Raw genomic sequence first — 27495 nt, 5'->3', positions numbered from 1 at the left:
GGGGAGAACAGTCCCACCTTTCCTGCCGGGGATTCCTGCCCGGTATTTCTGTCCATGACTCCTGATACCTGTCCGTGAGTCCTGCCTGAGCTTCCTGCTGCGTTCCTGCCTGCTGACCTGACTATGTGTCTCCAGCTGCACCTCGCCCACCACTGCTAGCAAGCCAAGCCAAAGGTATTGACCTGGGGGTTGCCTGCAGCAGCAAATCAATCCTGCTGGTGAAGACCAGTGGCCCCTTAGACTCCACTCCCTGGGGCGGCTTACACTATCGCTAGTGGCGGTCCAGTAGATCCACGTCTCCTGTCGTTACTCAAGAAAACTGCACGCCAGCGATATTCTGTATTTATTGTTGCTGAAATAGTTTTGCTATTTTCTGAGATTGTTAAACCAAGACTTTTGACACCTCTGGGAGCTGAGCAAAAATCTACAGCCGTGAATTAAGATTTTGCATCCTTGGAGGGTTATTGGTTTTGTAAGCTTTAAACATCAGGGATGTCATTATAAAAAGAGGAAAACAGCAACCGGGAAACATCCAGGCATAAAACTATAGATCAAGAAAATATCTTCAGGTTACTTAGGTCAGCTGAACAAGCTTTCTGAGTATAGTGTGACACACGGGAAGCCAAGCATAGGTTAAGCCATGTAGCAGTATTGGGATTCAGGAGCTAAGCTTATCAGCATTCCTGCACTCTACTACTGAGGTCTTGGGAAACATTTCAGTCTGGTTTCTGCAGGCAGAATTCTATCATATCCACACAAAAAAAACAACAACTAACATTTTATGAGACGTTGTAGAAAACTAGCTGTTTGCTATACTTACAGATAAGAGGGGAAAATGCTTTGAAGAAGATCTACTTCTTAGAAACAGCAAAGGCAGCACCAAATATGATTGCAAAAATGCATTATTCACTATTGCATAACAAAATAAAAAAGGGGCCTCTTTTAAGTCTGCTTCCCAAAGGGAGTTTTTATCTGGCGGTGCTTGAAGAAATTATTGGATGAGGAATAAAAAGAAAGAACATTGATCAGGTTGAGCTATGTGTAATGGAAATGGCGTATCAATGAGGTAAGGCTTCTGGCTGGGGCTCTCAGGGGACGACTTTCTGTCCTTAGCATTCGCTGTATATGACAGAAGAGGTGGAATGACGTGATAACTGCTGATAAATGCAGAATATTTGCTACCTGGATTTACATACACTCCAATGCTAAAACACCTTAAGGCAATTTCTGTGAAAATAAAGTAGGAATAATGAGGACTTTACCTCTTCTTATTGAAAGATTGAATTATGACATATTAAAGGCAGCTCTGTGTTTTTATGTGATTTTTTTTTATGTGTATTATTTATGTGATTATTTCCTCAGTTATTTTAAGGCTCAGGCTGGAGCTACATGGTGACTTTGGCCATGCAACAAAAAGATCACACAACATCCCATATGATGTTAGTGAATGTGTTGACTGACAATTTTTTGACACAAGTTGTACACCGCTTTGTCATCATTGCCCTAAATGCAAGTTACATTTGACTTCAACCTGCTTGCGACTTCCCTGCAGTTTGGCTATTTTTTTCACAGTGGCAAAGCAATTGTAATAATTGTAAGTTGCATGACAGCACATATACTATAGTCACATATATTGTGGTTGTTTGACTTAGATGCATTTTGCAGTATGTCCTTATGTGTTGCTGTGTAGCCCTAGTCTTAAATTTTTACTGTTACTATAACTTTGAAAATGTAAAACAGCAGATGTGATATAAAGCAATTTTGCAATTTTCATTCATTTTTTTATCATGGAAAAAAACAGAACTTCCTGTGTTCTGACTCCCCCCCCCCCCCCAAAGAGTCTTAAAACAGGAAGTCCTGTGTATCCCAGGCCATCTGAGCGCTCACAGAGAGAAGGCAGTCATGTGATTGATGGACACATTGAGCCGTGACTCTCTATACTGGCTGTTCTTCATGGGAGAGATTTTTCAAACATGGTATAAACTTAAACTCGCCCAGTCGCCCCTGGCAACCAATCAGATTCCACCTTTCATTTTTCACAGACTCTTTGGAAAGGGTGGAATCTGATTGGTTGCCGGGGGCAACTGAGAGTTTCACTTTACACCATGTTTAATAAATCTGCCTCCATGTGTTTAGTCTGTTTTTATCAATCACCACAAGACTAAAAATCAGCCATCAGGAGACTGGACCTGGATTTCTGATACGTTCAGCTTTATTTTACAGCATGAAAACTACAAAAAATAAAATAAAATAATGAATGTATATTGCAAACTTGTATTATATCACATCTACTGTTGATTAAGATTTTGAAAGTTATACACTTTTAAGGAAACCTGTCATCATATCATACAGGGCAGTCCCCAGAAGCTCCTTCCCCACCACCAGAAATCATAGATCAGGCTGGGAATCTATTCCAGACGTATAAAACAGTTATTATTATTTTATCCAAACAACGGTTGTATGGAGACAGTACAAATACAGTAAACCACGTATTAATGTATACATCTAAGTATTAATGGCTTCACTAAAGCCTAGAATTCTTATATAGCTACAACCTGCTTTATATGAGCTTTCTTTCTTCCCTAGGTCATACCTGTTATAATATCTTTTTAACGTTCACAGCTTCCTGTGACATTGCTCATCTTATAGGATTATTTAAAGGCAATTTCCTGAATGAAGAAACCTAATTGATGTCAGTACTGATGATATTCATTCTCTAATTAATACTCAGGAGTATTCAGAACTGCCCTTAGCGAGACTCATTTCATGCATTCATGTAGAAGGTGAGAATAGGATGAACAATGTACGTAGCTCTACTGCGCAACAAGTATATTTTCCTGTAGAAATGTTTCCAATCTATGCCCGAGTGGCAGCATCCATTTCTACTACAGATATAAGAATGTAAGTTTTATAACATGCAATCAAGTCCACTGGTTGTCCTGGTAGCTATATATCTGTGTAGCTATGTGACACCTTATTTGTTTGCAGTATATTTAAACAGGAGAAATATTAACATTTTACTCTCTTTGGATAGTAAGGATAGGCCTGGATAAGATACAGGATAGGCCTGAGTGCCTCATCTTTTGGCCAGTGGTTTGTACACTTGTGTTGGTGAAGATGCCCTGCAAGCAAGGGGAATTGTGGGAAAGTGTATGCACAGTTGCATGGCAACAGCAGGGTCACAGTTCAGAAAGAAAACCAGGAAGTTATTAGATCCATGTGGAGAAAAAGAGCTCTGTGATTACTTTGCTAGAGACAGCACATTTGTACTCCTTTAGATATATGTATCTGGTACACATCTGGTCTTAGCAATATTGCTTTATGGCATACCTCATTTCATTTTTTCTGCTTCAGCATGTATGCAAAAATCCCAGAAAACACTTTTAGGGTGCCTTCAGACATACCAGATTCCCAGTACTTTCATTTTTTTATGGGTTCACATACTCATAGTGGATTTTTTCATTCCGCTACGAGTATGTAAAGCCCCGTCCCCTTAACTCAGCCCTGCCCGGTTAATACATTACCTGTCTGTGCTCCGGCCTGCTTCTGTGGCTCCTGGTTTCATACTTAGCCAATCAGTGCGCTGTACTGATGCTGAGCGGGGCGTGAGGGTGCCAGAAGTCACAGAAGCAGATGGGATCACAGACAGGTAATGTATTAACTGGGTAGTGGCGGGTTAAGGGGGGGGGGGGGGGGCGGTTTAATAGAAAATTACAGTATCGGGAATCACAGCGGATTTATCTGCAGAACTTGCAGAAATATGGTATGTGTGAAGGCACAATTAGGATCAGATATGACAAATCCTGCAAAATTATGGAGCCAGGATGCTTAAATACCAGCTATATTAATGTATATCTCTTATGTTGTCCATGAAAAAAAAAGTTAAATAAAGATGATCTGATTTAAAAAAATATACAATTCATTTGTAGAGATGAGCGAACATGCTCGTCCGAGCTTGGTACTCGTTCGAGTATTAGGGTACTTGATGGGGCTCGTTACTCTGACGAGCATCTCGCAATACTCGAGACAATGGCATCTTCCTCTTCCTCCATGTTTGGCGGCTTTTTTTTCAGCTAATCATCATGCAGAATAGTGGGAGCTCGTAGTATCATGTGGGAACCCTACATGTCGATAGCAGCGATTGGCTGGCCAGACCAGATGACCTGGGCATATAAGAATCAGGTCCTGTGATGCTCGCTTCAGACGCAGGCTGGATGAGCATAGGGAGAGAGCTGCTGTCTGTCAGGGAGAGTGTTAGGCAGGGAATTAGTGTACGGTTAGGCAGGAATCCGGCACAAAGAACTCAACAGTCCTTCTAAAGACTTAAAATTTTCAAAACATATATATATTTTTTGCTACTCTTGGCTGCTGGCTTGGATTTTTAGTGCAGCTGTCAGTAGTCAATTTGTCCTGTTGCTGGCATTCTCTTGGCTGGCTGGGATCTGTAGTTCTGCTATACCTATCCTCACTGTGCAGTGTCCTGTGCAACGGGTGCCTTAAAAAATGAACCAGCACCAGTTACACACATACTCTATAAGTCTACCACCAAAACTGCTGTCAGTAATCAATTTGTCCTGTTGCTGACATTCTCTTGGCTGGCTGGGATCTGTAGTTCAGCTATACCTATCCTCATTGTGCTGTGTCCTGTGCACGTGGTGAGAGACAGGGATCAGCGAAGTACAGCTTCTGCATTAGTGTGTCCAAGGCTGTACTTTGACCCCTGATAGACATCAATCAACTCAGGAGATTACTGGCCCAACAGTGAACAGAAGTTGGAGCAAGGGAGGAGGTACAGGAACATGGGGGAGAGAGCCAGGAGTCCATAATTTGGTGTAATGTTGCGATTAACCAGCCCCAGAGGCGTCCATGCATGCTGCCTGTGCCGTTTCCTGTCCATTTACGTGTTGTTGCCACCATTTTCTGAGGTTTCCAGGTTTTCACGCAACCTTCCCCGTGCAGAGCTTGGGTCCCCTGCAAAAATGCTCGAGTTTCCCATTGACTTCACCCGAGCATCAGGAAATATTCGCCTTGAGTATCGAGCACCCGAGCATTTTAGTGTTCGCTCATGTCTATTCATTTGTCTTTCTTCTTAGAATCCAAAGATATGTGGTTCTATTACAGAAGTACAAATAACATCTAAGTTAGATGTTATTTGTACTTGTGTATAGTATTCAAGTTTATATTTGCCAAGCTATTTTAAATATAGTCAAAAATGATGGTGAAAGACCTTGGGAAAAAAAATCAACGTGTGAACAACGTAAAATAATGGATGCTGTTCCCTCAATAACGGACACAAATTACTGACACAAGCATTAATTTGACGGTCACTGCAAACAGTGGTTGCTATTTTTTACATTCTGTGAACCAATGGACGTTTTTTCCATTGACTTCAATGGAACGGCATGTGAACATAGCCATAGGAAACTGAAGATAAGATTATAGATGTGCAATTTATGGAAATCGAAGGGTTTGGATATCCAAATAAGCACTAATGAAAGTACTATGAGGAAATTAATCTCTCAAATAACACCCTGGGACTGCCTGTACAGCCTGGAGTCTGTAGTAACAGGCACTGATCCCCCTTCATTTTGCTGAAACAATCAAAGGCTATGTCTCCATTTTGGAAAATATCAGGGAAGGCGGTCATCTTGTAACATAGATGGCCGCTAATAATGATAATGATTATTATTAGCAGCTGTCTATTTAACAAGACGGCCGCCTTCCCTGATATTTTCCCAAAGTGGGAACATAGCCAAACACTGACCAAACATTGAGGATGTGTCCCAAAGATGGGCCATCTAAAGTCTAGAGAACCCTTATAATCATGTGCTCCATGTTAACATTTTTCTCCAGTTCATTGGTAGTGGTAACCTTTACGCTAGTGATGGTGGCCCTTCTGTGCAGGTCATCTTGGTAGCTGTGAAATTAATCATTGCATCTCAGCCAGTTAGTTAAGTAAAAATGTTTTTGAGTTCAAGCTTCATGTCAGAATATATTTTTCTATTCAGTCCAGCAATATTCCTGCTTGAATCAATAAACCAACTCAACTGTGCATGACGTCTAGTTGTTGTGCAAGGCAAGACCGGAGTGGTTTTATTGGGAAGAAATGTTAGGCCACCAGATATATGGTTACACCCTTAGTACTTTGTATAGCACAATGAAAACAAAGAGGAACGGAAATGAATTATGCTATGGATTTCTACTCACCATTTTTACTGGTGGTTGTTAAATAAAGGCTATTTCCATCTGTCTGGGTCTGTACATTTTTTCGCTGAAACTTTTCAATGTTTGTCATATGGCTTTTCTCAGATTTTGAAGAGGATTTCTTTCTTTAAAAAAGAGTAGCACACAATAACGGCAATCATTAAAGAACACTTTCACATGAATCAACAATATATGACAAGTTAATATCTATTCTTGAGTTGTTCTTTCCAATTGTTAAAAAGCCTGTTAGGTCATTTCTTTGTTATATCTGTTCCTTTTCTTTCTCCGATAAAAGAAAATAACCAATATTTAGCTGGATTTACACAGTTTACAGTTTAGATCAGGTTTTCATGGTGTTTTTTAGGGCTATGTTCCCACACAGTATTTTTGTTCAGTATTTTACTCAGTAGAAGCAGACATCTTATATTTACATTTTCTGGCAGCAACCTATTCTGAAATTCTCACGTAACCAAAAACAGCATGCTTGCTTAGGCTGGATTCACACTCAAACTCAGTAAGAAGAAACTGAAAAACATGCCCTTAGGGTAGATTCATATACAGTTTTCTATGGAAAATGCCACATTTTATCTGGTGTCTTTACTGGCGGCATTTCTAGTAGCGTCTGCAGATTTGCTTATGTGATGTACACAATCTTGTTGTAACTTCAGAAGTAGAAGTCAGGAAACATATGCGGTAAAGAAAAGAGTAGATAAGAAACAGATACATAGCAGTATTATGTCATACCTTGAATAAAATAAATTACAATACCGCAATAAACATACCCTTTCTGGTTTGTTACAAGTTCTGCTTGTGTTTCGCTTCTGTCACCTGTGCAAAAATAACAAATAGACCTGATCATTAAGTGAAAAACACTTTAAGCTTTCCTGTGCCTCGTGGCTGCACGCCAACAGATTGCAATGTTGTGCTGATAGATTGACTGCAACACAACAGTTGGCAGAAATCCATACCTAATTATCATTTGTTGAGATTTCAGTGGAACGTTTGTTGTCATTTTGAGATGAAAATACTGTCGTATTTTGACAAATTTTATCTCAAAATGATGGCCGTCCAAAAATATGTCTGAAAGTAAACATTGCGTTAACATAGCGCAGTGCTGCACAGTCACATGTCAGTATGCAGCCTAAGGTTAAAGCTACAGCTAGACTTTTCATCTCATACTACAATCATTTTCTGTGAGGCTATATTCCCACTATGTAAAAATGATGGCTGTCTTTCAAGATGGCCATCATTTTAGCGCCAAATGACAGTTGTCTATTGGTAACGACTAGATATAAGCGAACTTCGTGAACGCTATGGTTCGTCCAAGCCCAAGCATGGGGCATTTGATTGCCAGTGGCTGAAGAAGTTGGATGCAGCCTTAAGGCTGACTGGAAGATATCGATACAGCCATAGGCTATGTTTACAGAGTATTTCTGTCAGTCTTATGGTCAGTCTTTTTATAACTGAAACCAGAAGTGGGTTGAAAACACAGAAACTGTGCAAATCATTCTATAATAATTTTGCCCTGTCAGTTCCACTCCTGGTTTTGGTTGAAAAAGGACTGACCAAAAGACTGCTGGAAGTACTACGTTTGAACATAGCCATATTCCTTATCCATGTTTTCCAGGACTCCCTAGGACTGCATCCATCTTACATGTCTATGCAGCCAGTCAGCAGTGGGACACTATTGCAGATTGGCTCTGTGGATTTGTGATGTCCCGTTGCTGAATCTGGAAGACTTTAATGCAGCACTATTACATATGTGAACATAGCCTAAAAAAAATCTCTTTTTAAGGATTCATGTAAAAGAACAAAAAAAATGTTATGAATGCAGAGTTGTTTTGCAGTAACCTTCTCTTGAGTCTCTAATCTTCTGTTTTGTTCTGGACAATGTAATATTTGCACTGGACAAGAAAATAAATTGGATGATTAAGGCTATGTTTTTTAGGCAAAAAAATGACTTTTTTTATGACACCCGTTCATTATGATGACTTAATGTCTGCCATTATTTTAAAAACAACAGCCATTATTTCCCTTAAAAAGACTATGTGGAAGCATAGCTTAAAGGAGTTACCCAGCTTTTCAAAACTGATGACTAGAGATGAGCGAACCTGGAGCATGGAGTTCATCCGAACTTGAACTCTCGGCATTTGATTAGCGGTGGCTGCAGAAGGTGAATAAAGCCCTAAGGCTATGTGGGAATCATGGATATAGTCATTGGCTGTATCCATGTTTTCCAGACAACCTTAGAGCTTTATCCAAGTTCAGCAGCCCCAGCTAATCAAATGCCGAACATTCGAGTTCGCATCGACTCGTACCCGAACCCAAATCGCTCATCTCTACTGATGACCTATCCTCAGGATATGGCATCAATAATTATCAAATCAGCAGGGTTCTTACATTTGACATCCTTTTACTAGTTCTAGTAATAGAAGTGCAAACAACTGCTCAGTTAGTTTACCTCTCTGTTGTCTGTATGGTGAATGGTGCTATATTATGATGCAAAGTTTTGTCTTACCTATAGGCCCATATAAATGCTATATTTTGGTCCTGTTTAGGTTTCAGTAATCCAAGGAGTACTGCAATGATGTGAGTGAATAAATTCTATATATAGCACTACAGAATCTTTATACTTTACAGAACATGGGAATACGCTGGCGGGACATCAGCCAGTGATCGGCTGAGCAGTCTCGGAGTTCGTCTCGGAAGTGGCAGCGTCTGCAGTCAGGGGGACACTGGAGATGCCACAACAGGACACCGCAGGAATACGGAAAGGTAAACATAACATGCTTAGTATGTTTTCAAGCAAGGCAGCATTATATAAAAAATTCATAATGCCAGATTACCCCTTTAAGAGAATAACATATATCCTGACTAGGGATGGTCCGAACCGAGTTCGGTTCGGGTTCGTACGAACCCGAACCCTCGGCAATAATTCCCGCTGTCTGCCTGCTCCGTGGAGCGGGCGGATCCAGCGGGAGGACCGCCTGGAAAACTGGGATACAGCCATAGCCATAGGCTGTATCCCAGTTTTCCAGGCGTTACTCCCATTGTATCCGCCCGCTCCACGGAGCGGGCAGACAGCAGGAATCTGCTGCCGAGCGTTCAGGTTCATACGAACCCGAACCTCGGCAGGTTCGGACCTTCCCTAATCCTGACACAGCATGTTGTGTGTAATCCAGTATAACTAACCATCCCACCTCCCTCTGTAATGTCCCATTTATTTGTCTTAGTCCACATACAGTATTGATTTACTGTTGTATAGGCTAAAGAAAGAATGACTGGAGGAGAGCATATTCACTTCATGTGATTCATGAGCAACAAAGTGGTCTATGCTACTGTGGGACTGACTTTGTATTTAAAATAATATATGATTTTAGGGAAAGATTTAGATATAACTAGTTATGAAGCATTCAGAAGTGTATGTACTGCAGGAGTGGGTATTACACAGAACTGGAGGAGCAGGTATTCATTTGTAAATGTTGATAACCCAGGGCAACTGACTTCTACCTATCTGACAGCGCTCCCCTGGGGAAGACACTAAGCAGTCACATAATGCTTGAGGACTAGGTCACTTCTCTGCTTTAATGCTGCTGTCACATGGGTATTTTATTGCTACAGTACTTCACTCAATCACGCAACATATTTAAAGGGAAATTCTATTTCCAACTAAGGGTACACTACTCATTCTATATATAAATAGTGCATTTTCCTGATGTTAATGTAATATAGTATGGAATATATTTGCTTTGTATTAAAAGTAAGCATAGGAGTTTTGCATCATATGAATCATTTTTGCCACTGACTTATAAAACTTTTCTTATGCCAATTGTTCTTATTCTTATCAGTCTTCCAATATTCCTTACATTGGTTGGTAAATGGTGCACACGCTACACACTGCCGACAACCATTTGGAGTGTTTCTTGCATATATCTTTCATGTACATTGCTGTAAATATGTATTTTAATGTAGGAAATGTGAATAAATGCTATTAATATATAATGCTAGGATTATTATGACTCCTGCACTAATCCTACAGGCTGTAAGGGCCGGGGAATATAGCCCCCTTAGGGACCTGACTAAAACTTTGCTTTTAATCAATTGGTTATAAAGTTCCTCCGACTAGGAGGATTTGATATTGTTATTATGATTATAATGATTAATTCAGTATCTTTAAAAATAGATTTGCTTCAACTGCATTTACAAATGCAGTCTATGGAGAAAAGTGGGGCTGACCCGATCCTCTAGGTAAATTCACATGTAAATGTTACTGTAATATATGAATTACAAGAAAATGGTGCAGAAGATCAAGTAGGAAACTTACCTTCATTCTCAGCGCCCTGTGCACTATAGGGACATATCAGCAGGTTAGATACTTCTCTTTAAAGGGAAACTGTCATCTGGTTCATGCTGCCTGAACCACGGACACCATGAAAAAGACACACTGTAGTAAGAAGTGAGCAATGAGCCAAGTTCAGGTCAAAGGCAAAGCCATCTTTTAAGGTGATGTGAGAGAGATACAGTACTTTGCATATCCTTTCTTCAGAGAATCCCCAGTGGAACATGAATTGCCCTAAGTCTCCATATGAATTTATGATGTTCTCCTTGAGGATAATTAGTATTGGTCCCAGGTCTCTCTTTTTCACAGTAAATCATTTTGTGCTATTTCATGCTGGCCCGTGGATCAGGCAGCACCAAACAGCTAACAGGTTCCCTTTAAAAGACAATTTATAATGCTTCCTTCTGACACAAATTTTGCATGTTTTTGGGGGGTTAAAATAGCACAAAAAGCACCCCAAAAACTGCCAGCAGATTTTATTGCCTTTTGGTCATTTTTTCGGGCAATTTTTCATTCTTATTTGTATTACTATATGTATTACTATACGTGATCCCACTATTAAAGAATTGGGGGGAAAATGGCAATGTGCATATAGGAATGTCGTTTTTTTGCCCCCCCCCCCCCCCAAAGAAGTCTATGGGAGTACCAACTCCTATTTCTTGGGGGAAAAAATTGCCAAGGAGCAATAACCAAAAATAACCAAACACAAAAACACCATGGGTATGGCGTTTCATGTTTCCCTTTTGACTCTCAGCTAACCTCTGGCTGTATTGTTTTTAAGCCCCAAACTGTTCCTTGCACCTGTTTTGGTGTTTTTATTCACATTCTTTGCAAAAACACCTAGTATGACAACATCCTGGCGGCGGAAGTGTGACCAAATGAATAAAAATATTCCCACAAAGGTGTGATGCATTGTTTTTTTTGCCTCTATATTTTAACTCCCAGGGCACGCACACTTGACAGCTTGTTTTCCTTCATTAGGGTGCGTTCACACCTACAGGATCTGCAGCAGATTTGATGCTGTGTTCAGTTATTTAAATGAAATCTGCTGCAGAAAATCAGCTGCAGATCCTGTAGGTGTGAACGCACCATTATGCTGTTTTCACACTAGCATATACTTGAGTGCTTATCACATTAGTTTTTGGAGCTCATGTTAATCTATGAGGCTATTCACATGTAAAAAAAAATGTGTGTTCTTAACACCTACAAAGTCTTCTGAGAGGGATTAATATTGGATGCACCCATATGTGTTCTTTATTTGATCTGTATTGCTTCTATATAGCATTAATATTTCATCTATACTGTATTCATTTTTCAAAGCATAGTTGTGTTTCTTAGGTCAACACGGATGAAATAATAATGCAGTTTCATCTGTAATGTCCAGATTTTGGATCCATGTTACAGACATATACCAATATGCTTGTGACAAACAGGCCACGTTGGCTTATGTAATAGGTCAGCATTTGCTGATATGATGTCACAGACTATGGGCTTCTTTCCTTTCCCACCCGAAGTGTGCTGGTTATGGAGTTAGGTGAGGTTCATTATGTTAAAGTGCCTCCTCGATATATTCATTTTTCTAGTTTTTATCTGTCAAAGTAACTTTTCTATTGGCTCTATACCATTCAAATAACATTAGCTGGATGCATAGTGTGTGTATGCATCTCTTTTGGCTGCATGGTTACAGGTGAAACGAGAAAAAAAGAGTAAGGCTATGTTCACACAACGTCAAAAATATTGAAAAAGCAGCCGATTTTCACATTTTAAAAAACGTCCGTTTTTGCCGCGATTTAACTGACAGCAATGGCAATGCATTGAAGTCAATGGTAAGACGAACGTCCAATGCACACATCGTATTGAATAATGGACGTTTTTGCCGCGGGGGTCAAAATAATGAACATGATCATTATTTTTGGACGTCTTTTGCAAACAGCGGACGTTTTTTATTTGCAGTTCACACACAGTTTTCCTTTTGTCACCGTTCTGTCTCCGTTTTTACTATTAAATTCACTGGACTTTTTAATTTAAGCCACACCCAAAGGCCAATTAGTAACCCCAAACTAGAAAAATGTACAAACACCGTCAGTGCACTAAGGGGAGGTCAGGCAGCTAAATAACGTCCGTTATTTTAGACTCAAAATGACGGACATCATTTAAGATTAAAAAACGTTGTGTGAACATAGCCTAAGGACACAGCTTTTTTTTGTTGCCTTTTCTGGCCTCTTAAAAAACTGCCAGAAAAACTGCCAAAGATTATGTTGGCATTTTTTTCTGCCGTTTTTGACTTTAGTCGTGAATGGCTTTTATGTCATTTTTTAAACAAAGAGAAGAAATACCATTGAACGCCACCGTTTGCAAAATTAAACACCACACTTATACCATGCTACATTTTAGAAAAAACTGCCATAGACAAATAAAAAAGGACCAGAGAGGAGAGAAAAAAGCCAAAGAAAAAAATACCAAGTAAATATGGCATTTCATAACATTCAATTGGCTCACATCTAACATCTGGCAGCAGCATTTTTGCTAAAGAAAGCGTAGCGCCATGGCGTTTAATTTTTTTTTAACTAGTGTGACTGTCATATTTTTTTTATTGCAGAAATCAGTAGTATAAGCGATTTTAAGAAACTCTGTAATAGGTTTTATCAGCCAAAAAAGCCTCCTTCTGTACTCAAGAAGCAATTTCCCAGCCTCCCCCCCGACTTCTTATTTGTGCATTATCAGGCAAACACGTCTTCATTACAGAGAAGCCAGTGAAGACGGGCTCTGCTCTCTCCATTCTATCCTTGTGGAGGGGGGGGGGGGGCTGGGGGAGATGAGGGAGCAGGGAGAGGTGACATGAAGGTCAGCTGTTTGTAGACTGTCTGGGCACCTAAACCGCAGGATTCTGGGGTCAGAAAGGTCAGTGCTTATCTATGAACTTACTGAGAGAAGATTGCAGGGTGTTGTACTGTGCAGGACTCCTCCGTGCTCAGTCACTCCTAACAGCCCCTCCCCTCTCCATAGCCACATAATGGACACAGAAATCCTGCTTCTTCTGAAGTGAGGGGGGAGGCTGGGAGATTGCTTTTTCACTACAGAAGGAAACTCTTTTGGCTTATAAAACCTATTACAGAGTTTCTTAAAATCGCTTGTACTGTTGATATTTAATGTTTTAAAAAAAATGGCTCTGAAATGACAGTTACGCTTTAAGTATTGGAGGAAATAGGAAACATGTAACAACGCTTTTTGTGGTGGTTTACTGGCATTTTTTGTTCAGTGGATTTTTTTGCAATGAAAAATGTGCAGAGAAAAATGCATGTTGCAAAAACAAAAAAATAAAAAAAATAAAAATCTCAGCCTCACTGAAAAACTGCTAATTGGCAAGTAAAAGGTGTGAAGAGCCCCATGCACTTTGCAAAATTTTATCACTGTTTTGGGCCAAAACTATCAGGGAAACCAATGTAGAGAAAAATATAATGAAAAGAATTGGAACTCTATTGACTAAAATACTGCTGTCTGAAAGTGACCTAAAATACACTTCAAGAGAAGCAAATAAGAACGTGCCCTAAGGCTTTGTTCACACTGGCATTTATATTTATATCTTTTATGACATATGTCTTGCCAGAAAATGTACAAGAAAGAACTCTTTGACAGATTTCATTGCTTTCCATTGCAAAACAAAAAATACATCTGTTTGTATCAATAAAAAGAAATAAAATCTTAAAGCGCCATTGGCACACAACTTTTGGGGCCATTTTTTTATGGTCTTTTTTTGGACATTCTTTCTTTTTAAGGCTATGTTCATACACTGTAAGATAAGAGTAAAATACGCCTGTATTTTAAATATACTAATGTGCTCGATTAAAGGCAATGAAAAATTGGCCAGCAGTATACACACTGTATAGAATAACGACCATCTAAATAATGAACATCCTTATTTTAAAAAACTCTTTAAAATCTGTGTGTGGACATTGTTGGAGTCTGTGGTTTGTTGGGCTAGTGGGGAGTAGTCATTACAACTATAAACACATAGGTCCAGATTTATTCAAGGGTGTAAACTATGGAAAACATGAATTACTGCTGCAATGCAATAATTTTTTACACATAGAAACAGTAGCATTAAAATGTAACCCACCAGATCTATAACGGTCATCCACTGTTGTATTTGTCTCCCTTTCCACCAAATCTTGCTTTTTCGTTTCCGATGGTGAGATTCCTATAATCGTTTTTAGTTCCTCTACCTGCTGGTTCTTCCTGATGTAGTCCTCTACCTTGCGTCTTTCGCCATCTAAGGGATCGTATTCTAGCTCTAATTTAGTGACATTTTCCACTGTTAAATTACTGAGGCATGATGCTTGCTCTTTTATTGGCTCACGTGACCTGTTTGCCACTTGATTGCTCTTGGTTACGTTGCTCATGGTATTCTTCTGGGTTCAACAAACCTTGAAGCCGTCCATACACACGCTGCAATAGTAAAATAGTGAATACATTAATTTTTAAACAATTTGGATCTAAACACAGAGAAATCTTGGCTAACCAGCCTTTATCCAAAGCCTAAAATGACTGTGAAGGTAAGCCAAGCCTTTCCTAGAAAACAGGTGCAAACTCCCCTGCCAAAACCTGGAAGTAATTTAGAAGTAAAGAAAATAGATGTTTAAAGTAACATTAGATACAATAAAAGATGTTGGCAACCAGAACTTTTTTTTCTGGGACAAAGGCCAATTTTTCTTTTTTCTGTATTTTTAGAACTTTTGTGGCAATTTCTGAAGAGGAGATGAGGTCTGAGATATGAAATATCTAGAAATGATAAAAATAGAAAGCCATATAATGTTGCTTATGAAAGTTTTAGGTTATATGGTTCTTTGCCCTGTTGCACTGCAGTGAGTATTGCAGTTTAAGTTCTTGAATGGGTTCATGTTGTCACCCACAAGTGATCATGCCTGTGAAAAAAACATTGGCAAGAAATTCCTTGTGACTGTTGGGTTAAGGGCACAACGCTACAGCAATTTTTGGCCATGTGATCCATACTGTGCTCAAAATTGCTATGTAGCCTTAATCTTGCAGGAATCCATTCAAGGTGGGAGCAGTATTTTTGTATAATTTATTACTAAATATGAGTAATTTTTTGTGATGTTTTATCAGCATCATATTACAATTGACATTTAAAGGGAAACTATCAGCAGGTTAGAAGCATCTAACCTGCTAATATGTCCCTATAGAGCACAAGGTTCTGAGGATGAAAGTGCACTGAGACTGGTAGTCCTAAACAGTGCTAAGAATCAAGGTAAGAAAATTACCCTTATCCTCAGCTACCCAAGCGCTATAGGGACATATACCTGCTCATAGGTTCCCTTTAATGAACCTTAAAGCGACTCTATACCCACAATCTGACCTCCCCAAACCGCTTGTACCTTCGGATAGCTGCTTTTAATCCAAGATCTGTCCTGGGGTTCGTTCAGCAGGTGATGCAGTTATTGTTCTAAAATACAACTTTTAAACGTGCAGCCCTGTGTCAAATTGGCGTGGAATAGTGTACCCATGTGATAGGATTGCGACACCCCTCCGTTTCTCCTTCCCGCCCTCTTCACCATTAGGAATGCCCCTAGAACAATTTTTCCTATTTATCACCTGTTGGAACACTGCACATGTGCTGGATGGTTAAGGGACCTGTGCAGTGTTCAGTCAGATGATAAATAGGAAAAATCCTGCCTGGGGGTGTTCCTAGAGATGACCAGGGATGGAGGGGCGTTGCAAGCCTAGGGCATGGGTACTCTAGGCCACACCAATTTGACACAGGACTGCAAGTTTAAGGGTAGCTTCACACGTACCGTATTGCTGCGTTTTTAACGCTGCGTTTTTATCGCTGTGTGTTTGGTGCGATTTTTACATGCGAGTTTTGATTTTCACATGATTTTCATGTGAAAATCAAAACTCACATGTAAAAATCGCACCAAACATGCAGCGTTAAAAACGCAGCTATACGGTACATGTAAAGCTACCCTAAAAGTTGTTTTTTTAGGACAATAACTGCATCACCTGCCAAACGGACCCCAGGACAGATCTTAAAAGAAGCTATCCAAAGGTACAAGTGGTTTGGGGGGCAGATTGGGGGGTACAGAGTCGCTTTAACTTTACATGAGTTCAAATAGTGACATTTGTTTGTCAATAGTCGCATTTGTTTGTCAATTGCCAAGTGCAAGTCTTTCACTGCTTTGAGAGTAATTTCACTCCAACACCCATCTTCTGATAGAGTGTGGGTTTTCTTGCTAAAAAAAAACTCAGGAAAAACAGAAGAGGGCTGGCACTTGTGAAGTCCATAAATACCTTTATTATTACAAAATACAGTAAAATGACCAAGTAAAAGTTTTGTCATACATGTGGTCCTGAGTTATCAATCTGTTCAAGGCAACAATGTATCAGATCTTTGTCTGACACTGATAACAACCAATCACCGTTCATTATAAAACATTTTTTGTCTCAGACTAAGAAATCTGCTCCAATATATTAAGAAATAAAGCAGGATGCTCATTGGAGATTCCACTATATACACTGGATACAAAAATCATTTAATTACCGTAAATTATTTAATATCTTGTGATATTATGGACTTCATGAATGTCAGCCCTCTTAGCCTAAGGCTACACTGTGATTCTGGCCACAACAGAAGTTAGGCAACCAAAAATTGCTGGATGGATGGCATGTTTATGGCAAATTGTGGGTGGCAGAATGACCCCATTTAGTTACCTTAGCATGATTCATGCATATTGACAGGGAAATTTTGGTCACATGACCCCTGTTGCAGACAAAATTGCTGTGTAGCCTTAGCCCTATGTCGTTGCATTTAAAGGGAAACTATCAGCAGGTTAGACAAATCTAACCTGCTGTTATGTCCATTTTGTGCATAGGATGCTGAGGATGCAGGTAAGTTTCTTACCTTCATTCTCTGCGGCATTTTCATGTAATTTATATTTATATCCTTAGGCTAAATGGGCGAGTTGGAGCAGTGGGGGCAGGATTACTACCCCCAGATAAGTCCCCAGCCGACCAAATTGGTGCTGTGCTTGCGGTAGTCCCGCCCCCAGTGCTTCAAACAGCCCGATTTAGGGTATAACTAAATGTGACACAGAAACAACTACACGTGCACTATAGGGACATATCAGCAGGTTAGATTTGTTTTCCATTAACTTACTCATGTTATGTCCAGAGATATATTTTTTTTATTTAATCAGCTTGTTTGGTAAATGCTGCCAATCTTCTTTTCCTTGCAAAAGATGTGGCAAACATGTGGACCTATAGGAATATGTGACCACTCACAGCATTTTTGCAGTCGATGCCAATATTTAATAGTTAAAATAGGCAATGTATTTCAAATCCACAATTGCAGATTTTGCTGAGGATGCATGTAATTTGTGAAGCAAACCTCTGCTTGGATGTATTGGGGAATTTCAACTTCCCTATTGATATCAATGAGGAGAATCCACAAAAAAAAAATCTTATGCGGATCTGACAGAACAACTGACATATTGGGGATATAAAGTTTGAATCTCAGCTGCAGATGTTTTTTTCTCAGTATGTGGCTGAGTTTTTATTAATCTCAGACATTTATTTAGTCTGGAAAAGAGCTAATTTGCACCCCGCAGGTTAAAAAAGATTAAAATCTAAAATTTATTAGCTGCTATGGGCAATGTCATCATTTCTTTTTTACCTAATTTTCATAAATTTTCTGTTGTCTGTAATGATCCGTCTTGTTATCTTGCTACTTTGCTTGTATAGTAAAAAGTTTTGCTTTGTACTGTAGGTTAAACTGAATGGCAAGAATAAAAGCACAGCACATGGAAGGAGAAGAATAGAATTTATACACAGAAGAATTCCTCTGTAGACAGCGGGCATTACTCACTGTCATGTATCTCCACACTAATAATATAAACTGATGGCGTCTCTTTATCTCCCTATTTGGGGGACAAGGTCTATCTTCAAACATATTTTGTCTTGTAGAACAAGAGTCTAACAATTGCTCATTGCGTTGGTTTAAAAAGGCAACTAAGGAAACTAATTTTAGCTTTTATCTGGATTTATAACATGTTTTTGGCACATACACCAGTAATGTCTCGGGATATATGCTGATATGCTCGCTGGCTAGCTGTATTATAAGTTGTACTTATGCACCTAGCTTGCCTGGTTTACTTTCTCATCTGTACAGCAGATGAGGATTAACTGCAAAAGAGGTGTGTACTTCAATGCGATAAGATGCACCAATCTGCTCCAATCTGGCAAATAATATAATTGCAAAATAACCAATAGTTGGTGAGTAATAGGATGAGCCACATATGTATCATACAGTATGAACTACTGTAAAAAATGTCAAGACCGCCTAGTCTAAATTTACATTATCTAAATAGTTCATAGGTTTTTAGTGGAAATCTAGGGCAGATTATGCAACTGTAAATGTAGTCTTAGGCTAGGTTCACACTTAGTATAAACAAAAAACGTATTTCATAACAATGGCTGTTTTTGTGCAAACAACGGCCTTTTTTAAGTAATAACGGCCATTGTTTGCACAAATATTTACATAGTGTGAACCTAGCCTTAGGCTATGTTCCACACAATATTTTTGTACAGTGTATTGCAACCAAAACCAGAAGTGGACTGAAAACACAGAAAGGCTATGTTCATACACTGTTGAAATTGAGTGGATGGCCGTCATTTAATGGCAAACAACGGCTGTTATTTTAAAACAACAGCAATTATTTGCCATTAAATGACGGCCATCCACTCCTTTTCAACTATAAATGAAAATAGCCTTTCTGTGTTTTCAATCCACTCCTGGTTTTGGTCTCTGCTGTCTATAAGATTATATACAAGGAACTGAGTGTGTTTATTTCATGTCTTACTGTTGAATCACAATAGTATATACACACAAAAGTCAAATAGTTGATTTTAACAAATAATTTGTGTTTTAGCAATATCGTTGATGGCTGTGTGATTTTTATTGGTCAACACATTTTTGTAAACAGGTTTTGTATTTTTATTGCATTTTTTAGTTTTATGAAATTGGAGCAGGACCTGCATTCTGCATTTTATCAGAGCAGCATTTTCTCCCACAGAGGACAAAATAAAACAATAGGTATATATAATGCCAGAGATATAAATACCTATATGAATTTACATAAAAATAAGAAAAACTGCCTTAAAGCAAGAAAAACTTACTGTGGACAACTTTTGGGGCATTTTCTGTGGCCCAGAAACTGCATTTCAAAAATCTCAACAGCAACTGGCAGTGAGGCTGGGAACAGTTTTTTTAAGGAAAACTGCCACTGCAATTTTTGTGTCCTGCCTTTATACTTTCCTTCCCATTTGAATTCACTTCTGGTTTTGGCACAAAAACTGCAGTGGTAGTTTCCCAAAAAACTGCAGTGTTTTTCCACCCTAAAAACATGCACACTTTTCAAATGTGTTTTTTTTTTAACCCTAACACCCCCTAAGCATAAATGCTAGACTGATTTTCACAAAATGTGATATTCCTTCCTGTTTTTGGCTAGAAAATTCTTCTTCAAAGACGAGACCACAACTTCCTGTGTGAACTCATACTTACAGTATAACCCGTATAAATTTGCAGTGCAGTTCATTATCTCTACATATTCTAAAAGTGTCTCTGTAAAAACTGACTATAAAATGTCACACAAAGCATGAAGACGTCTGTGAAATGTAAAGAACAGTCAGCTTGTCAGACACTGCCTGACAGCCACATGTTGATTTCCCCCTGACACAAAATACTGGAAGAATATAAAGTCAGGTTGGGCATATGTGTGTAGGAAGTAATAATAGTTCTGCTTAATAAAAACACAATCTTTCTTCCTCCTACACCTTACTGGTGAGAACAAGACGACAAGTTGATTTGAAACATGAAGCCAATTTATCATTTGAACTCAATTACTTTTCTGCACCAGTTTCAGGTTTGTCGCAGATGAGGAGGCTGCATACCCTATGGCTGTTGTAATATTGAAAAAACAATGCACATTATCAACCTGCTTCTTTCTGCTGACATTATTGTCTGGGGCCAGAAGTGTTCTTGCTCTACAAGAAGTGCTCCAAACTGAAGAGGCGGATTTAGATGCTTCTTTTTTACAGATGTAATGTTGATATTCCTCATTAGGCTATGTTCACGCACTGTATAAGAAAAATATGTTTGTACTTTTGAGGAAAAAATATGTCTATTTTCAATATAATAATTCTCTCCATTGAAGTCAATGGGAAATTGGCCAAGAGCGTACACACAATATAGAATAATGGCTGTAGATTGAACCATCAAATAATGAACATACTCATACTATACTACCTGCTGCAAAATACGTCAGTTTTTCTTTTTTTTCATCAGCCATCTATAGAAGTCTATAAGCCTTAAAAAAAATAAAATAAAAAAAAATACTATTCTAGCTCTCAGAATATGAGAAAACAAAACAAAAAAATTACGGGGTTTTCGGACAAAGGCGGCCAATTCGTTATATAGATGTCCGCTAATAATGATCATAATCTTTATTAGCGGCTGTCTATATAACGGGTGGCTGACTTTGCCCGATATGATACTGAATTGGGAACATAGCCTATCACCTATTCACAGACTTTTATTAGAAAAATAAATACAAGGTTTTCAACACACTGTATGTAATGCACTCCTATGCCATAAAAATCACATCCCTCAAAAAACAAGCCTTTTATATTCAGACAAACTTTATTTAATTCAATAAATGCAACGCAAGGCTCCACCAACTCCCTGCCTACGACCGTTTCACACCCTTCATTGGTTTGATGCCTTGAGAACGTGCTGGAGGGCGTGAAACAATCATAGGCAGGAAGCTGGTGGAGCCTTGTGTCCTATTTTATTGAATTAAATTATGTTTGTCCAATTATGGTGAGTGCCACTGGACTTTCTTTACAAACATAATAGCCTTAAAAGAGTAATACATTTATGAAGGTTTATTTATGAGGTTTATGGAAAAATAGCATTTTCACTTTATACTTTATGCATATTAAAGGGATTATTCGAGTAACAAAAACAATATTTTAAACGATCCCCCTTTCCAATACCACCCTATGTCTAATATACATGTATAACCTTTTACCTGTTTTACACCATGTGCATCAGCTCTGCTACATCATCAGCTAGTATGGAATAAATACTGGGGTGATGTGATACAAAATCAGTGAAAAAAACAGACCCGTGTTTACTGTACAATAGTAATGACAGCAGTGGGCAGGAAAAAGGCTAAGGGGGCAAGTGAGTGCAAACGGACCAATCAGGGAGATAGATGATGGGAAATGTCGTTTTCTGGCCGGCGTTATCTTGGATGTTGATCGGCTTTTAGAAAAGCTTGTAACTCAGGAATGGCAGCAGCTAGAAAGACAGCAGATGCCTCAAAATACTTAGTAAGTAAGACTAGAGATAAGCAAACCGGCCGAGGTTCGGGTTCGTATGAAACTGAACTCTCGGGTTCTGATTCCCGCTGTCTGCCCGCTCCGTGGAGAGGGTGGATACAGCCTGAGGACCGCCTGGAAAACTGGGAAACAGCCATAGCCATAGGCTGTAACCCAGTTTTCCAGGCGGTCCTCAGACTGTATCCACCCTCTCCACAGAGCAGGCAGACAGCAGCAATCAGAAGCCGAGAATTCAGGTTCATACGAACCCGAACCTCGGCCGGTTCGCTCATCTCTAAGTAAGACCAGCCAGGTTTGGGAGCATTTAATTTTTTAGCTCTTAGATGGATAACCCTGTTAAGTTCTGAAAAACATTCATGGTGCGTTCACACCTACAGGATCTGCAGCTGATTTTCTGCAGCAGATTTCAGTTAAATAACTGAACACAGCCTCAAATCTGCTACAAATCTGCTGCAGATCCTGTAGGTGTGAACGCACCCTCACGGAGTAAAAATCCTCGCTACAACCCATTCCTAAATGTCTAACTGTGGTCTAGTTTCCAAAACAGAATCACGTTTGGGTGACTACCACTGTTTTTATACCAAGGGGGCTCTGCAAATGCAACATGATTTCTGAAAACCATTCCAGTAAACCCATTTACCATGGTGCTCCTTCCCTTCGGTGTCCAGTTATATGTCCAAACAGCAGTTTAAAGGCCGTTTTACAAGCTACGATATTGAGGAGGAAGAGAGTGCCAACCTGTTAGGTCAGCGCTCGTTTCCTCCTCGTTCCCTGCTCGCTGTCTATGCTATTACACACACACACAGACAGCAAGCGGAAGGAGCTGCCTAGACAATTCTTAGATCGATCGGGTGGCCCATTGAAGTCAACAGACTGTCGTTCACATGATTGGGCATGTTGAAACACCACGGTCAGCCAACCCAATCTTCTTGGGTTGTTTCCCTGTATCGATACCCTAAGAGATCTTAAAATGAGGCATGTTGCCTGAAAACCATTTAAGCAAAATCTGTAACAAAATGGTGCTCTTTCCCTTCTGAACCCTGCTAAGTTTATTACCACATATAGGATGTTTGCATACTCAGGAGGGAAATGTTTTCTCCTGCGTTGGCTGTGAAAATAAGAAAGTTTCAGCTAAGTCTATATTATTGTAAAAAATATAATTATTTATTTTCACAGTACTAAAAATTCTGGTGCTCAGTCACCCATGGAGTCAAAATGCTCACTATATCTCTAACTGAATTCCTTAACTGGAGCCTCCAAAATGGAGAATTCCAAAATGGAGTCTCTTCTAGGAGGGTTTCCACAATGTTGGTAGCTCAGGGGCCTCTGCAAAATCACATTTAATCAGAAATCCATTTCTACAAAATCTGTGCTAAAAATGCAAAGTGAATAAAGAGTGGTTCCTGGTAATGTACTGTACCACCCTCCAGGGGGAGACTAGATGGCGCATGGAGCAATACAGAGATAGTTGGATGATATAAGCCACAACTATTTATTGGACATCTCAATAAAGTAGTGCACACTAACAAACACTCAAGAACCTGACCGCTAAAAACTTTTCACATGTCCTTATTACATATATATATATTTTTTTTTTTTAATGGTGACAGCGCCACTTTAAAGCCCTCTATTTCTTGTTATATATTTTCCTTACATATATGCAGACACTTAAATTACAGATGGAGAAGCGCCACTCATGAATTCATAATATGGAAGATAGGATCAAGCAAACTCCAAATGTCTTCATTTCATTTCCAATGTAAATGAATCAGAGGCGCTGGAGATACTTATAATTGCTACGTTCCTCATGAGATCTTCTTCTCTAACTTTGGCTGTTAAAATGAAATGTGATAAATTAAACTGATTGATGAATAAATGCCAATATAAAAAAGTCCTTTGAGATTATTTTAATTGAGAGTATGGAAATATGACAGATCCCCAGAAGATGTTACATGGCAGATCGAAGAAGGCTATGGAAATGAGCCACATGAATGCAAGAACATCCGTATATAATGATTAAAAACTAAATGGATTGTATTCTTGTATAGGCTGCTCAATATTTTTCCTCATCACTGTGTTTCCTTCCTGCATCAGTAAACTCCTTTAATTCTCTGTGGCAATCAAAGCTGACATGTTTGTTGGGATCAGCAGAACTACCTCAATTTATCAAAGTGCAGGTTACATTTAGGGCAGGCCTCCTGAAAGCAAAAAATAATCTGCTTTTCCCCTGATTTTATTCATGAAAAAGTGTCGTTGGGTTCTTTCTATGGCAATTGATAAGTGTATTGTTTTTTTCCTCTTTGTTAAACTCATAAAGATTTTTATGGCCTTATATGTCTGCACAATTGCTGTTATTTTGGTGCAAAATATCGGTGGGAATTACCCAGCTGAAAGATGGCATAAAGAAGAAAAAAAGGGTGGTGAGAGGGTGCTCCGGCGGACTTAGATGCCCTAAATGCCCTAAGCCACAGATTAGCATATGGTCGATTAGGGAACAAAAACACAATGCGTCAAGAAAGTGAAAAAAATTATTACCAGCAATTGACTTATAAGGTAAACAGGTTCTGGGGTATATCAGAAGGTTCATTGGGCAAAACCTGATAATAGTGCCGTTTTAAGCCCTTAGGAGGCTTCAGGAAACCATCTGTATTTCCTGACTGTAAAAACTGAAGTTAAAAAAAGAAAAACAAACTCACTTGCTGCAGGCTACCGCTCTCCATAAGCTTCTTCTCTCTTTTTGCTCTGTGAGTGTACAAGTGATGTGTGGCTGTGTCATAATGATACATGATGCCGGGAGGTCCTTGATTCCGGTCCGTAGCATATTTTCTGTATTCACTGAACATGTGAATGCCCCCCAAGTCTATGGAGCCCGTCTCCAGTAAATCAGTCTGACTGAGCACCTACCCAAAGAGTAAAGCTAGCTGGCACATGCTTCACCCAGCTATATCTAACTAAATTGCAATGGGTCTCAGCAATAAGACCCTGACAGAACTAAACTTGGGACCTGGCTATAAGAGATGTTAAAGGTTCATTTAAATGTCAGTGACGCTTTAAGGTTTCACAGTAATGCATTAAGGCGCCACTTTCATGTACCAGAAACATGTTTAACTGCCATTGTAAATATTTGGTGTATTAAAATGAAATGTCACCTATAGAGTATTCTGGTACAAACCTCACAATAAATGTATAAGCACAGGAGGAGCCAAAATTCTGGTGCATCAGACATAATAAAAACTGTGATATCAATGATGCACTATGTTTTGTAAAAAATGAACTGAGTAAAAGTAAAACAATGTGTGAACAGGTGAAATAAAGGCCCCTCAAACGATGAACAAAAAACTTTGCTGTGCAGTCCTCCAAAATAATTTAAAGATAAATTTTAGTCCCCACTGTTTGAGTACAGACATATAAGAAGTTGTAAGGACAAAGTGGTGGACCCACGCTAAGAGTAATAGTGAAAAGGTTTTTATTAGGGTGTTTTAAACTATGTACAGTGTAAATTTTCCCGGATAGGGAATCGGTGAGCCAACAAAGGAGGGAAAAATAGGTAAAGTCCAGGTAAGTCTGCCTATTTCGCCCCGCCTCAAAACTAAGGAGCCGTTAGGATAGGGCGTCCCCCTTGCCCAGCGGAGGCTGATCCCTGCACTAAAAGTGGAGCTGTCTCCACCTGTCCAGGTCTAGTATAGGTGAAATACCAAAAATATTTTCTACAGGGTCAGTCTTAGGTCTGTTTTTTTCTCCACTGGGTCAGTAATGTTTCTGTTAGTGTGCACTATATGGTCAATAATAGCTGTCAATGAGTCGATATAAGCTCCATGTCCAGAGTGTCATCCGACGCATTTCCCCCAACAGAGATAACCATCTCCTGGGTTCATCAGGGATGATCATGGATCAGAAAGGCCCGGTCATGGGTAACACAGCCATAGGTGGAGCGTGATCTCATTTGCAGAGCATAAGAAGTCCCTTTGGATATTGTAAAAATAGACGTGTAAATATATTGTCTCCTATATAAGACCCGGTCACTTGTGGTGATCAGGAAAATGGTTAGCAGATGTATTAACCCAGTATTGCACGATTATTGTTAGTAGGATTATAGGTGGTCTGTATCATCCAGGTGTGTAGGGGATACAGCAGGATATTTGGTGTCCGATAGAGGTCCCGGGGTTGGTAAGTCTCCCTATTTGTCCCATAGGATGGTCAGAGTGGGTGGATGTGCACCGCTCCAGACGTCGATCAGTGAGACGCTGATCGACGTCTGGAGAGGTGCACATCCACCCACTCTGACCATCCTATGGGACAAATAGGGAGACTTACCAACCCCGGGACCTCTATCGGACACCAAATATCCTGCTGTATCCCCTACACACCTGGACGATACAGACCACTTATAATCCTACTAACAATAATCGTGCAATACTGGGTTAATACATCTGCTAACCATTTCCAGCTCCACTTTTAGTGCAGGGATCAGCCTCCGCTGGGCAAGGGGGACACCCTATCCTAGCGGCTCCTTAGTTTTGAGGCAGGGCGAAATAGGCAGACTTACCTGGACTTTACCTATTTTCCCCTCCTTTTTTGGCTCACCGATTCCCTATCCGGGAAAATTTACACTGTACATAGTTTAAAACACCCTAATAAAAACCTTTTCACTATTACTCTTAGCGTGGGTCCACCACATTCCCTCAAACAATGAGCGTGTTCATTTTTTGGATGTTTGTAATGGTTTGGATGGTTGTAATCACGTATGGCCGTTATTCTCTACGGTGCCAATTTCCCATTGACTTCAATAAAACTCATTATTATATTGAAAATATGGCTGTATTTTAACCTCAACATTATGGCCATATTTTTTTTTTTATACAAAGGAAAGGAAACTTTCTTCATGTACACTGTCACGGTGAATGTAGGCTTCTAATGTACACAAATGTTCTTCCCTAGAAACAGTATACATCTCTGTACAGACACATGGCAGAACACGGTTTAGGTTTCTTGTTACATTTATTCAGAATATGTTACAAAATACACTATGAAATCCAAGGACTAGAGGTACAGTAGAGGCTCAGGAACATCTGTAGGAGCCCCATTATGGCTTGCAGGGCTCTTATATAGCCACAGGTATGATCTCTATATTAGGGTTGAGATGTAGTAAGCACATGGGACGTACAGTGCAACACACATGTATTTGCTTATCACAGAAATATATTAATTTATAATCATGTATTGCTCATGCCACAGATTATCAAATCTTCAGCATTTCCTGTACAGACATTGGATTTTACCATGAAACCTGCAGTATACATTAAATTCATGGATTTGCAGTGTGTTTATGGTTAAATTGGCAATGGGAAATTTGTAGCATATGTGAATGTACTAATATCACAACTCAGTTAAGCCCCAGCTCCATGCACTTGGATTTACTCCCTTTACTCTCTGAATACAATCTGATCAGCAACCCAGATGCTGTTGTATGGCACTGTATGCTCACCTATAAACAATAATTCTAGAGGAGAATGACACTGTCATTTGGCATGTAACAC

General features: G+C 39.4%; 1 protein-coding gene across 6 annotated transcripts in view; it reads right to left on the bottom strand.

Annotated features, from left to right (window-relative positions):
* ERICH6B (glutamate rich 6B) overlaps positions 1-27495 on the bottom strand; it is a 110799-nt gene that overhangs the window by 79199 nt on the left and 4105 nt on the right. For 2 of the 6 annotated variants that reach the window (XM_069972292.1, XM_069972298.1), the window contains exon 2: positions 14661-14989. In XM_069972292.1, coding sequence (XP_069828393.1) covers positions 14661-14943 — 283 coding nt within the window. In that variant the 5' untranslated portion in view covers positions 14944-14989. Of the gene's footprint in view, positions 1-2593; positions 3068-6207; positions 6330-14660; positions 14990-27495 lie in introns of those variants that run through there. The other 4 variants (XM_069972293.1, XM_069972294.1, XM_069972297.1 and 1 more) reach the window with 4 other exon arrangements.

This window comes from Dendropsophus ebraccatus, chromosome 5 (assembly GCF_027789765.1).
Source record: "Dendropsophus ebraccatus isolate aDenEbr1 chromosome 5, aDenEbr1.pat, whole genome shotgun sequence".
Lineage (NCBI taxonomy): Eukaryota > Metazoa > Chordata > Amphibia > Anura > Hylidae > Dendropsophus > Dendropsophus ebraccatus.
This window is presented reverse-complemented; position numbering and strand designations above follow the sequence as displayed.